A 14,045-nucleotide genomic window follows, 5' to 3' on the forward strand; every position below is an offset into this window, starting at 1 on the left:
ATGGCCTAGAAATAACAGATTGCCAGTATTACTTTAATAGATTGGAAATTTTAACCTCTTAGAGGTAACCAGACCTATCTTAGAATTCAGTACTATGACAAAGAATAACACATCTTAAAGGTTACTGAAATGCCTAATTCACGTGTTTGAAGGCAGCTGTAACAGTGGATGATTTTTACAGCTTTACAATAAAACCTAAATAATGTTAAGGTTCTGGTAGTTTTATATAATCATAAAAAGTTCTCTCTGTAGAAAATTATCCTGCTTTAATGGGAGTTATGGCAGGTCGTACTGGAGTCCATAAACTACTGGTAGTTAAGCAATTCCCATTCCTGCCACCTGCAAGCCTCAGGTGGGAGTTAGTGGTGCATGAGAGCAGGGAGAGGTCACCCAAGGGTGGCACAGGGGACCTGCTCCTATGCCAGCATCACCCGTGCTCACAACAGGGCAAGATCTTCCTTCCCAAAATAAAACTGGCCAAGGGAAGTCCCAAGCTTCAGTCCAGCTGAAAGCTTATTGAGAATTGTCCTGCACCTTTGGAGGTCTAAGATAGAAACAAAATTAACAGTAATCTGAGATCCTGAAGCCTGAAATGTTATTCCTTAGGGAAAGGAGACCAGGGAGAAAAGTAAATGTGTTGTATTTCTCGTGTAAAGGGATTTCATACATCAAAGTTTGGTGTACAAGTTTATTTCCTTATGGTCCTGGCACATTTAGCTTGATTAAGGTTATTAAATTTATAGCCAAAAATCTGTTTAGGCATAAATATGTCTGACTCTAGAAGAATTCTCTATGCTAAATATTCTGGTGGAGTTAGCACACTGCCTTCTGTGCCTGTCTGTTTGCGTCCTGCAGAGGCTCCAGCCTCCAAAATCCCCCATCTGAGCTGGTCCTGGTAAACACTGCCTGCAGCATGAGCAGGGCTGGGTAAACCAGGGCATTCTCATCTTTCTGCCTCCCTCATTTCCTTCCTCTGTAATTCCTTTTCAGATCAGACATCTTTCTGTGATCAGTTAATGAATGCTAAAACTCTGTTTGCAGCAAAAACTACCCGAGCTTCCCACTCACCACCCCAACAATCTCTAAAGATTTATTAGTTTTGGCTGCTTACCTGCATTCAGCTCAGGGTCTGGGGCACAGGCAGCACCAGTGGCATTGCTGACTGTGGGGGTTAAATTTTGCCTTTCCACCCCAAATTCCTGGGGGTCATGTTGACCTCCTCTGTTCTCTCTTCCCCTCTGGGCTGAGTCTGATGGGAACCCTTTCAGAGCAGTGTTTTTTCCCTCAGCTTTGGCACATGTACTTTACTTAACATGTGTGTACAACCTCACACCACCTCTCACCATCTTAGTGAAATAGAAATTACACCCATCCTAGTTCTTTGATGAAGAACTTAAAACCCACAGAGACTCACTGTGGTTTTTTCCCTTCTTTTTAGTTAATTTCTAGCCAATCTAAAAAAAGTAACTTTTGCAGAAGGATTGAACAGATTAATGGTGTGATCCCTGTGTAAAATGTGAACACGAATGGAGATCTTTTAATTCCTGTTTTCAGTGGCTATGTGACCTTTCAGTTTTATATCTTTCTCTCTCTTCTTACCATATTGCAGTCAGAGAGGAAGTTAAACCCAGGTTTGACAGGTAGAGTTTTTTTATTTCCCTTGACAGCACACCTTTTGACCTCTATCTTCTTGCCAATGATTTTTTAAATCCTAAATGATTTGGGAATAATTGCTCCTCCTTTAGTGATTATTGCCCTTCACCGATAGTAAATCTGTGAAATCCCTGGGGGCTGGAGCACATTTTTGTATGCGTGTGCCACAAGCTGGCCTGGACAGGCATCGCTGCTCTGCTGCAGCTGCACTTCCAGGGCTGCCAGAGTCTTGCAGGAAAACTTCCCTGGATGGGGTAAAACACAGCCCTAGTGAGCAGGAGAGTACTTGGTGGGCTGCCCTGCTCTGCCCTTTCCCTTTGTCAGAGGAGATTGTTTTTAGGCTTGTTAGGACACAGGACTGAAATTGGCTTTATATCCTGAATGTTGGGATTTGGGCTGAGTAAGGGGCATGCAGGTGATGCAGGTCTGTTCCCTCAGGGAGGTGTTGGAAGAAATTTTGTAAGAAAAAGGAATTATAATCTCTTAAAGCCAATGGTTGTAAGAGAAAGGAATTATAATCTTTTAAAGCCAATGGTTGAGAATGATTTAATATCCAGGAGCAGCTCAGGGGGAATTGGTAATGGAGGTTGGCTGGGGATGGTGTTGCCAGGTTCTTGCAGCTCTGCACGCCACAGTGGCATTATTCTCTTTTCTCATCCACATTAACATGCTTTATTTACTAATTACTTAAATCTAACCCATCATTTTCTCCCCATTTTATGCTGAATTGCTGGTTTGGAAGAGTACTAAGGAAAGGTGAGCTATCTACAGGAGAAGCTGTCTCAGATCTTCACATTTGTAGCTCAGTTTGATTTATGAATCCTCTCAGAAAATTTAGGTATATTCCAAGATTTCCTTTACATGCAATGTAGTATGTGGGAGAAGATCCTGTTGCAATTAAGTTAATTCATAAAATAGCTCTGGAGGTTTAGTATTTTTATTCTTTCTCAAGCAAAACAGAGCTGGAGAAGGGATGGAAACTCAGGCAGGAACGTCTGGAGCTGGAAGTCACCATGGTTGTGAAAGCCAGGCAGTTAAATTTATGAAGCAAAAAGATGATTTAAAAGATGAAAATAAAATGGCCAAAGATTCAGCTAACTCTGTATTAGACAAAATTCAACTTTAATACAAAAGGTAAAAAAGTCTGATTGATAAACCACATTGCAGACTTTCAAATCTGTGCTTCCCCAGTTTTAGGTGCTGCCTCTGTTCTCTGCAGAATAATCCAGAACATCTTTGGGAGGTGTGAAGCTGATTTTTTAAGTCAATAATGGAAAATTACCGTTTTGTGTATGTACTGGGTTTTGTTGAAACTATAAAATGGCATCCCCCAATCATTTTAAATTTGAAGAATAAAATAAATATAATAATTGGTAATGCAGGATGATAAGCAATTGGAATTGTGTAGATGTGATAGTCAACAGAAAGGGCCCCTTGGTTGATACACTGTGATCAAATAAATATCTTTAACGGAGGCAGGAAGGTTCTCTGTGCATTTTTTTATCAAACACCAGACAAATCTTAGCACTAACAGTTACTTTTTTGGTAATCTACTCACTTTTGTTTATTCATATTGGCCTATACTTAAACTGATGGTGACACAAACAGTGCTAGGCCTGTGCACGTCGTGTCATACTGTGCAAAAATGAGTAAATTCCATTTTACAGTGATTTCCCAAATTTCTGAATCAACCTGAGAACAGGTTGGGATCAAGCTCACAGTGATTACAAGCTTAAGCTTTTGACCAGACTGTAGAACACCAGATTTAAGAAGTTAAGCTTAATTTAAGCTGCTTGGAGCGTAGCAGGAACAGATTGTTAGGAACAGAGGAAGCCTAACTTCATAAAAATCACCATTTTCTTTCAATTGTGTCCCAAATCCCTTTGATTTCTGTGATTGATTACAAATTGCACAGGTGTGTGCTGTGCCAGTCCATTGCTGGAGGAGCTCTGGCATGAATTACCCTGGAGGTAGGATGACTTTTAATCAATACGATGACAATATTATCTTGTTTAATTTGTCCGACAGCAGCATTACACCTCAAATCAAGCTGTTTGTTATGTCAGCGGAGGGTGACAAATGGCAGAAATGAACTTTTCCTGTATTTCACTGCCCTGACAGGCCATCATGATCGGGGATGACATCGTGAATGATGTTGGGGGAGCCCAGCAGTGCGGGATGAGAGCGCTGCAGGTGCGGACGGGCAAGTACAGGTCAGTGCACACATCCCAATCACAGCCACAAGGCCAGGTTTTTTCCATGCCTTTTTCACATCCTTTCTCCTTGGTGTCAATGTAGGCTTCCATTTGTTGTCTGCCCAAGCACCTCCTTGTGCAGCAGAGATTTGGGTGCATGGTGGTATTTTCTTTTAGGAAAACGCTGTGTGGAAGTAGCAGGAAAGGGAGGACAGAGTGTCTTTGATCTTTTGAAGAAATACTTTCTGCTAAATTTCTGCTGTATTTTTTTCATCACAGCACATAAGAACTGGTGTATTTCCTGTGGTTTGCTTATTTTTTTTTCCTGCTGCTGCTGCATGAAAGTATTGTACACTTGATATAGAACGTGTCTGAAACCCATGGAAGGGTCAGGATTATAAAATTAGACTGTTGACTCAGCCATTCCTGTGGGTCATCTCCCACAGCTTTAGGAAGGGCTCCATATGTCTGCCCTTCCCTCCAGACACACATTCAGCACCGAGGTGTCTGAAACACGAGAGAAACTTCTCCAGCTCTCACCTTCCCAGAGTGCCGGATCCTGCAGGATCGCTGATGCTCTGAATGGCCCTGCAAACCCCTCCTTGTGCAGATGTCCCCAGGGTCCTGTGTCCTCACTGAGCTGTCACAAGTGCAGCTGCTGAGGGGGGCCCTGAGTGCACCCCTGAAAAGGACATGTCCCAGTGCTGAGCAGCTGCCTGGGCCAGCTTAGGTTTGAGGTCAGCTCAAGGTGACTCCAGTGCAGTGCAGGGATCTGTCCCTCCATGTGACATTCTGATCCCAACACTCAAAATCCTGTTTTAACCATCTCTTCTTACCCAGAGCCATGCCTCCACACCCTCTGTCATCTGATGTCATTTGTATTTTCACAGTTTTTCTTCACTTGCAAATACTGAGACTGTAAAAGAAGGATGCTCCTTTGGGGAGGGATACAGCACATGAAAATCATGCTTGCCATAAACTATCTGAAAAGTTATTTTGTTTGTTTTCAAGTCAATCTGTTCCTCAATTATCCTTTTTAATTTGTGTAAGGTGATAAAATAATACCCTGTGCCTTAATTCTAATGGACCAGTAAGTGATGGTTTATGAGGAGAAAAGTCAGGTACAAGTGTATTGCATTTTCTATAATTTTAAGATTGTATATCTAAAAATCAGATATGTATCTGAATAAAGCTTGGGATATCCCAAAGATTTAAAAAGTAATTATATAGTTTGTGCTTTTGGGATTACTTTTCTGTAATCTCTGTAGTCCCAGGAGCTGGACTTGATGATCCATGCAGGTCCCTTCCAACTCAGGACTTTCTATGATCCTAATCCCATTAGGTTCCTAATGGAGAAAATAAGGGTTCAGTGGTTGATTTTATTCTGATATTAATGGGATCACTTTGCAAATCTACATTTTGTTGCCACACAGATACAGGTGCCAGTGAAGAAGGTGTCTTTGCCCACAAAGGTGAATTAGGTCTTTGCTACTGACCAGATCTCTCCTGTTCCATACTATGCCTCATCAAATATGCCCCAGGTGATGTTGCATCCACACTGTTCAGGCAGCTGACATAAACTCTGTGTACACAAACACACATAAATATGTATAATCATATGCCAGAAAATCATTTTCTTGTATCAAGTTTGAGTCATGATTTCACAGCTGAAAGGGAGTCGCCAGCTGTTCTAGATGGGGAACAAAGCTTGTGTTCCTGTTTCAGTGTGGGCTTGTTGTTTTCTCAGCTCAGGCACTATTGCAGAGCAGTGAAATACAGATGAGTGTCTCTCTCAATTCCCCATGTCATGCCAGGCCTGCTCTCAGCAACTGGGAGTAAAATGAAATAACTCCTGTTTGCCAGGAGAGGTCAGAGGTGTATCTATATTTTTAAGAGTGACTTATTTAATATACTTAGAAAATCAGGGCACACAGTGAGGAGAGACAGAAAATAAACAAGCGATAGGCAGGATAAATTACAAATAAACAAAATGTAATTATTTGGTGGCAAGGTTAATTTAAAATCTGATATATAGGATATACAAAGGTCCTGTCTTTCCCTTTAGCCTTTGATGGCACAGAGTTCTGTGCTGCACCCGAGCACCTCTGGATGGCATCGTTGGTTCGTGCACATCTCTGTCAGCCACAGCCCGGGGCTTCCCCACCGGCCAGGGCTGTTTGTCCCAAAGTCTTTCAAAGCACAAAGCTGTCAGGGTTTTGCTGTGGGTGTCGCTGGAGTGCTGGTGTGGTGGGATTGCCACAGGTTTCAATAACACAACCACTGAATGGTTTGGGTTGGAAGGGACTCTGTTGTCCCCCTCCTACTCGCCCAGAGGATGTCCCCTCCTGCACACAAGAGTGCTTGGGCAGCTCTCCTGCTTTCAGGGCTCAATGCAGTTTACATGAACATTTTAGGAAAAGGCTTTTCCCCAGAGGGGGCTGGCACTGCCCAGGCTCCTTAGGGATGGGCACAGCCTCAAGGCTGCCAGAGCTCCAGGAGTTCAGACAGCACTCCCACGGTGGAATTGTTGGTGTGTCTGGGCAGGGCCAGGAGTCAGGCTGATGATCCCTGTGGGTCACTTCCAGCTCAGGATACTCTGTGATTCTACAGTTCTGTGTTTTTTAAGGTCTGCTACTTGCATGGCTCCTTTGTCTTGCTTCTCTTGGATCTTTAAAGTTAATAAAAATCTGTGCAGCCTCTTTCCTTTAATATGACACACTTTGCCTGTTCCTCCTCGATCTCAAGTGTTGAACTCAGTAGCCAAAGCAGGCATGGCATAGATTAGTCCAAGGAATGCTATAAATCCTGTCTGCAACATGGAATAGAACTGATGCTGGCACAAGTCAGGGCAAAAGTGGGAAGGTGAGGGGGTAAGATTGTGTTGGGGTGACCTGACAGAGGGTGAATAGCTGTTGGCCAAGCCTAGCCTTTCCTAGGTGTAAATTCCAGGTGCAAAGGGTCAGTCTGGGCTGCAGGTTTCTCCTCTCTGCTTGTCCCATATCCAGGACAGATCAGGCCATTGCTGCAGGCTCCTGAGGGCTGTGGGATTTGTCAGCACTGGGAAATGTGATGCCAGTTCCAGAGTTTCTGTGCACACCTGGCCAGCATCTGTCCCATCTTGGGAAGAACATGTTCTTGTCTTCCCGCTCAGGGTATGTGCTAATTCCACTTGCAGCTAATTGGCCTTGACATCAAACCAATGATTCCCACAATAACTATTGATTCTGCAATGCTGTGTAATATCCTCGTTCCTCTTTGTAGCCTGCAAGTTAGAGCAGAGAAAAATGACTTTGAGGCTTTTCCAAGTGTGTCCCTGTACCTCTGGGAACAGCTTCCAGGTGTGTCAGATCGCAGCTGGATCTAGGCAGGGGGTAAGAACTGCTTCCCCCCTTCTTGTTGTTATTTATGGGTCTTGGTTTGTGAATATTGAACTTTCCATTGCTGGTGTGGGGCAGTAGCCAGGAATATTCATGGCAGTGGTGCCCACTGCCCCTGCTCACCTGTGAGCTCTGGGCTGGCTTTGGAATGTGGCAGTGTGGATTCATCCCCTCTCAGTGCCCACCTGGGGTTTCCTTCCTTTGATTAGGGATTTATCTCATGGCCATGGCTGATAGTGACATCACAGTTAAAACATCCCTGAGCTGCCTCATTACAGACATCAGGGATTCTCCAGGGATGGAGGATAAAAGGATGGAGGCCCTTGGGAGCTGCCATGCCCCACCAGCTCTGCCACTGTTCTCCAGGAGAACTGGGTCAAGTTACTTCATATGTCCCTACTTTTTAATTATCCTCTGAGAATAATTATTCTGACTTCCTTAATAAAGTGGCTTGTGACCTGTTCCTCTTGCTTGATTAAAGAAAATACACAGAATTTGTGGTAAATTGGCTTGCCAAGAGAGAAATCAAAACGTGACCAAGACAAAAGTTGGGACAGAGAAGCCTTTTAGACTGCCATCATCAGCTGACTAAGGATTGGGAAAAGCAGGTTGTGTCCTTAAATGAAGTTATAAAGGTATTAATTTTTTTTTTTCACACATAGATAAACTCACTGCAGTCACTGTGTAGTTCAGCGAAAACTTATGTGAAGTCACCTCTTCACAGAGAAGGAGCATCCCTCCACCCCCCCTTTCTTGCTCTCTGTGTTACCAACCCAGCCAAGATGAACAATTTTATGAGTTCTTTCCCATCTCCTGGGTACCAGCAGTGTGTAATGAGAAGGAGCAGGCAGAGGCACTCCCTTTGTGCAGAAACACAACCAGAGGCATTCTTAGAGCCTCACATCCTGATAATTAAGCCTGTTTCAAGTATTAAATGGAAAGAGTTCCAACCCATATTTGCACAGTGAAAAGTTGTATTAAAATTCATGTTGGTTAATGTCTTAAGCAATGTTTATTAAAGCTGGTGTCAGTGAGTTGTTTGTGATAGCTGATTGCAGGCAGTCCCAAGGCACAGCCGTATCACCCTTTATAGCATATTCAAATTATGGTTTGCACTGTCTGTGAGACGATCTTCACATGTTTTTATCAATTTCTTGACCACAATTTGGTTACCATAATATTTGAATCATCTTTGTAGAGGAAGTTCAGAGTAAATCCTGCAGTGCCCTAGCGTGCACATCTGATCACAGCCTTCCACCTTCTCAGTATATTCCAGGGTCCAGTCACAGAAATTAGTAACTCATGCATAAGTTTAATTATCTTCAATCTAAAAGAGAATTGTGAATTTGAGGGGTGTTTATTGGTAGGTAATTTATTTATTGGCAGCATAATAAACCTCGAGGGAGCAGTGTGTGCTCAGGACGCAGCCATGCTGTGTGCTAATGTGCTGTTCTGAAAAAAATCACTCAGAATATCAGAAAAGAGATCAATCTGCAGTGAGAGTAGGATAAATAAAGGAGTGGATCAGGTGAGTGAGGAACAGCAATATTCAGAAGTCTGACAGTTCTGCTCTTTGCCTGTCCAATGACTGACTGTTCCTCAGCAGCCCCACTGCCATCCCCTCTCATCTCCAGCACTTAGGAAGGGAGGCAGTGAGGCAGTGTGCACTTTGCAGGGTGCAGGAGACCACATGAGCTGCAATTCTGCTTCCCCTCTTGCCTCACATCCACCAGGCTCATGCAGCAGCAGAGACAGCTCAGGTTTCCATTTCTCCTCTTCTGAAGCTGATAAAGGGCTGGAAGAGGAGGAGCTGGTGCCAATATCTGCTACCTGAAGCCGGAGGCAGCAGGACCTGGCTCAGCTGGTCTTGATGTGTGGCACTAAACCACGTCCAGGCCCTCTCTGACAACATCCAAAGCTAATGGCCTTTCTTCTTTCATTCCCTTTTGCTCTGGTGCCTCAGTGTCTTGGCAGGACGTGTTCTTCCAGCCTGGGCTGGCAGCCACCCTCCCTCCACAGCCACATGTTCCTGCCTGAGCAATACCAGAGCCCTTGGCAGCTGCTTGTCCAGTGTTTGCCTTTCCCTCCTCCCTGCAGATGCACAGTTCCTGAGCTCAGGTGCTGCTGGTGGCAGCTCAGGGCTTTTCCATGGCTTCCTCAGGGTGTGTTCATCTGTGCCCATGGCCCCAGCAGTGCACTCCAGGAGCTGGTCCTGCAGATTATTTTTATCCCTAGAGGCCTTTTCTCAGCACCTGCAGTGCAAGGCTGCAGTGAAACATTCCCCAGCCTTTCTCAACACTTGTCCCTTGCACAATGCCGAGCTGTATCAGCTTGTCCAGCCTTTGACAGCATTGATGAATTCCACAGCAATGGAAAACCACTTTATTTCTGTGAAAATGCAGATGAGAGTGCTGAAATGTGCTGTAGAAAGGGCACAGCTGGGACAGCTGCACAATTTGGGTTTCACCAGAGATTTCCTTTTTTTTAAAGCACAGGTTCCTCTTCTCTGCTTATCGTTTTTCCTGTAGCTAAATATCCTCCAGGCTCTGTGGTGCATGGAATCCTCTCAGAGAAACTGCTCTGACTGATAAAACCAAGGCAGAGTGTTGTTTTCAAAGGCAGAGAAAAGCAAAGAAGAGAGAGACAGGTCAAGTCAGCTGCTGATGTAACTCCCTTGATGTAAATGGTTCAATATCTGAAATTTAATCTGGCTTGGGCCCTTGCTGGAGCAGCAGTGCCAGAGCAGTGCCTTGTGCTGGCACCCTGCAAGCACAGAACACCTGAGCATTCCTGTTTTAATGCTTTTTTGTGTGCCCATGGATGCTGGAGGGTACCTGCAGGCTTAGCCAGTGACATTTGTTTATTTGTTTTCTACAAATGGGTTCAGCCAACAAACCCAGAGTGGCTGCCTTCCATCCCTGGCAGTGCCCAAGGCCAGGCTGGATGGGGTTTGGGACAGTGGAAGGTGTCCCTGCCCATGGCTTGAGTGGCACTGGATGGGCTTTAGGGTCCCTTCCAGCCCAAACCATCCTGTGATTCCAGCAGCTGCAGAAGGGATGCAGACAGGTTTTGTTGGGGTGCAGGGGACAGGGGCTGCCAGCCTGCTCAGGACAAGGGAGCAGGCCCAAGACACAGGAACTGCTGCCCTCCAACAGCCTCTCTTGGGCTGGGGCTGCTGGCTGCCTTTCATCCCCTTTGGGAGTCGTGATGGGACTCGCCCAGAGCTAAAAATAAAGCACCCAGCAGTGCCAGCTTTAGGTCTGCTGCAGGCTGGGATGTGCCTGTGCTCGTGTGCTGCAGCAGGGGCACAAATGCAGTGTGTCAGAAGGGCTTTGGGTGCAGGGCAGCTCCCCGTGCTCCTGGCTGCCTGCAGACAGCCTGCAGCTGGCCCAGGAGTGGCTCACATTCACACTTTGCCCCAAAACCATTGCAATTCTCTCTTGTCTGTGGTTTTTAGTCGCTGTCAGCAGCGGGTATGGTTACACGTCAGCCCCGCTGAGATGAGCTCATTCAGCACACGGGGCTGGGGCTGTTGTGTGGGGTCTGCATCCTATGGGCCCTTTGGACTCCAGCCATCAGCCTCCCTAAAAAACGGGGATGTGTGTCTGTCAGGGGCAGAGGAAGAGCCTGGCTGCTCTTTGTGAGGATCTGCAGCTCACCATGAAAGCTTCTCCTCACTTAACTGCTCTGTGTGCACAGCAACACATCATCACTTGCTTAAACGGCCAAAGCAAAGACAGGCATTGGCTGATCAGGGGCTGCAATTAGGGAAATTAGTGCAATGAGTCTGGTGAGGAGCATCTGGGGGGGCTCAGCCTGGAGAAGAGGAAGCTCAGGGAGGACCTTTTTACTCTATAACTGCTTGAAAGGAGGGTGCAGCCAGCTGAGTGCCAGTCTTTTCTCCCAGGTAAGAACAGGACAGGAGGAAATGGCCTCAAGCTGTGCCAGGGGAGGCTTAGATTGGATATTAGGGAAAACTTCTTCACAAAAGGGATTTTCCAGTCCTGGCACAGCTGCCCAGGGCAGTGCTGGATTCCCCATCCCTGGAGAAATGTAAAATCCATGTGAATGTGGCCCTTAGGGATGTGGGTTAGTGGCACTAACAAGAATTTGGGGAGGCAGGTGGGGTGATGGAGCTGTCAGAGCCAGGTGGGTGGATGGGAGCTGCAGCCACAGGGCCCTTCTCCACCCCCATTCCCAGTGCAGACTGGAGAGGACACATTTCTCACTGTGTGAACTTCAGAGGTCTCTGTGGTGCAGGACACAGCCCCAGCTGTGTATTCCATGAGCAGACTCTTGGAATGACAAGAACTGTCCAGCTCAGCTGTTGGCTACACAACACTGAGTCCAGGCCTAAAAATAGGAGTGTGTCTGACCCTGAAGTGAAGGATTTTCACTCGAAACCCAGCCTGGCACCCACCCAGGGTGACATCATCCAGAGGGGAAGTTGGAAAAGCTTCCAAACTTTCCGTGGAGAAGTGCTAAATGCATGTGTCAGCAAATAATCAAACAGCACGTTTTCTGTGGCCATGAATCAGGGGAGAGAGGGAACGGGGAAGGAAAGACCTGAAGGGGGAGGAACAGGAGTGGAGCTGCATGTTGGAAAGGGGTTTTGGGAGTGTTGTCTGTGTATAACTCAAGGATGGATGATAAGGTCCCATTCAGGCTGAGCCTGTCCTGTAAAGATGACACTTTTCTTTCCTTTGAAGTTTGCTAAAAGTCACTGTGCTGCACTCAAGGTTCTGTCTGTGAACCCACCCAGTGGTATCTGGTGATACTGGCCACAGCTGTGGTTTCGAGTCTGCACGATTTGGACTTGCAAGAGCATGGATATTGCTCGAGGTGGCTGTGGAAGCATCTGAGATATCCAGGTACTGGCTGACTCCCTTGGTTTTGGCTCTCTGATACTTGAAGCAGCTTTTCCCAGGCTAACCTTCAGGGGTTTGATCCAAATCTGTGCTCACATGGCATGGATGACCTTGCTGTTGTTGTTCTGTGCTTGAACACAGTTCCTCATGCTTCTATGCTAAGCTGCTTTTTCTTCTTTAGAAGTGACAGTGTGTATAAAATGTGGTGGCAGCTTTCCTCTGAAACTTGACGTCTTTTCCCTCTGGATGCTGCCAGGCAACTCCTGTGCTCATCCTCTAACAAGGACACCTTTCCCTCAGTGTTGTTGAGCACATGCTGAAATTTGTAGCTCTTTCCAGATGATGGAAGCCGAGTGTGATAGGGGGAGTGTCCTTTATCTGTGTTTCTTCTGCCTTTTAAATTCTCGTTATGTATTTATAATGCTGTTACAGCAAGGATGCCTGGAGCACAACTGTGGGCACTGCTTGGTCTCTGGGTCCCCAGTGAAGCTGAAAAAGCTGCTGTTGCTGTGTAAACACTGTGTCAAGAGCTAATTTCATGTGTGCTGCTGAGTATTTTCACCCAGCTCTGATAATGAAAAGAGGGAAAGAGTTTCACCATGTCAACGTAGACATCTGATAGGAAACCAGTTTACTGGTTAGAGACTGAAAATAGGGTTCAGGCATGCCAGCCCTTCCTTTTTGGGGTTTTAGGACGTTTAGATCATCACAGCAGTGAAACTTCTCCTGCAGACAGGCTGCTTTGTAGACATCAACAGGCACAGAAGAGCTGCTTCTCGCTCTGTCAGCCTTTGGGTAGGATTTGTCTGAGTAAGCATGAAGATATTTCTGGTTGTCTGCTGGGAAATGACGTGGCTGAAGTTGCAAAGGTGCTACACTGGCACTGGCAGAGCCTGTGGCAGGCAAATGATAGCCCAGGCAGGGTCAGGAATTTACTTCCCATGGCCCAGACAGGAGCTTCAATGGTTTTTCCATGGTTTATCCTTTTTCTGCATGAAAGCTTGAAGCCTCCCTGACCCAGGGACAAATCTCTACTTGCAGCCAGACTGTGAAGCCTCTTAGCTTTTGATCCCTGGCACTCTTTATGAGGTACAGCCCAACTGGAGCAGCTGGGTGAGTGGCAGGGGTCTGAACCTGAGCAGCTGGGACAAATCTGGTACTCCAGGAGTGAATGCCAGTCCTGCTGCAGCTCCAGCACAGACCTTTCGTTTCATGGAGCATTAGTGGAGCTGACAGACGTGAGAGCGAGCACACACTGGAGCCAGCTCTCATTCTTGCAGACGGAGCACTTTTATTTTTCCTTGCTGGTTGAGATGTTGTAGCAAGCACTTGACTTCCTTGACGTCCTTAAACTATGTGGAGAGGTGGGGAGTTGCCTTTTACCCAAGCAAATGGACTTCTGCTTTGAAAAGTCCCTTCCTGCAGTTTTTGGCATGACTGATCACTCTGTTCTCAACAGCCCCTGAGCTTCATGATACAGTAGTTTTGTACAAAGCTGCATTTGTATGTGCATAAGCTTTTAGAGCTCTTTGAAAATACATCCTAGATGTCTGTCTTGTGGTTTTAAGGGAGGGCTGGAGATGGGACTTGCTCAGGAGGAGAGAGTGGGGGTTCTGGGATTGTGAGACAGTGGCCAGAGGCGCTGGCAGACGCACGGGGCTGGCCAGCGCTGCTGCACGTAGCACAAGTTGTCAAATAACATTCAGATAAAAATACTGCATATTAAAAGACCATTACAACATGAATTGAGCCATATTGTGCATTTACTCTGAGGAGCAGTGCTTGATGAAACACTCACATCCCCTTCCCCGCTCTGAATGCTCATCTCCCCATCTCACACTTGTGGGGGACTCACAGAGCAACATTTTGCCCTCTCCAGTCGCGTGTATTTTTTCTGCCATGTCTTTCTGGTTGTTAAATACAAACATTAATGCATTTATTTCTGGAGCAGA

General features: G+C 46.0%; 1 protein-coding gene across 6 annotated transcripts in view; it reads left to right on the forward strand.

Moving 5' to 3' along the window:
• LHPP (phospholysine phosphohistidine inorganic pyrophosphate phosphatase) overlaps positions 1–14,045 on the forward strand; it is a 70,850-nt gene that overhangs the window by 17,542 nt on the left and 39,263 nt on the right. For 4 of the 6 annotated variants that reach the window (XM_015633429.3, XM_033515561.1, XM_033515560.1 and 1 more), the window contains one exon: positions 3,775–3,866. The exons of the other annotated variants lie outside the window; for them this stretch is intronic. In XM_015633429.3, coding sequence (XP_015488915.1) covers positions 3,775–3,866 — 92 coding nt within the window. The remainder of the gene's footprint in view (positions 1–3,774; positions 3,867–14,045) is intronic. 6 annotated transcript variants of the gene reach the window in all.

The sequence above is a fragment of the Parus major genome, chromosome 6 (assembly GCF_001522545.3).
Source record: "Parus major isolate Abel chromosome 6, Parus_major1.1, whole genome shotgun sequence".
Taxonomy (NCBI): Eukaryota; Metazoa; Chordata; class Aves; order Passeriformes; family Paridae; genus Parus; species Parus major.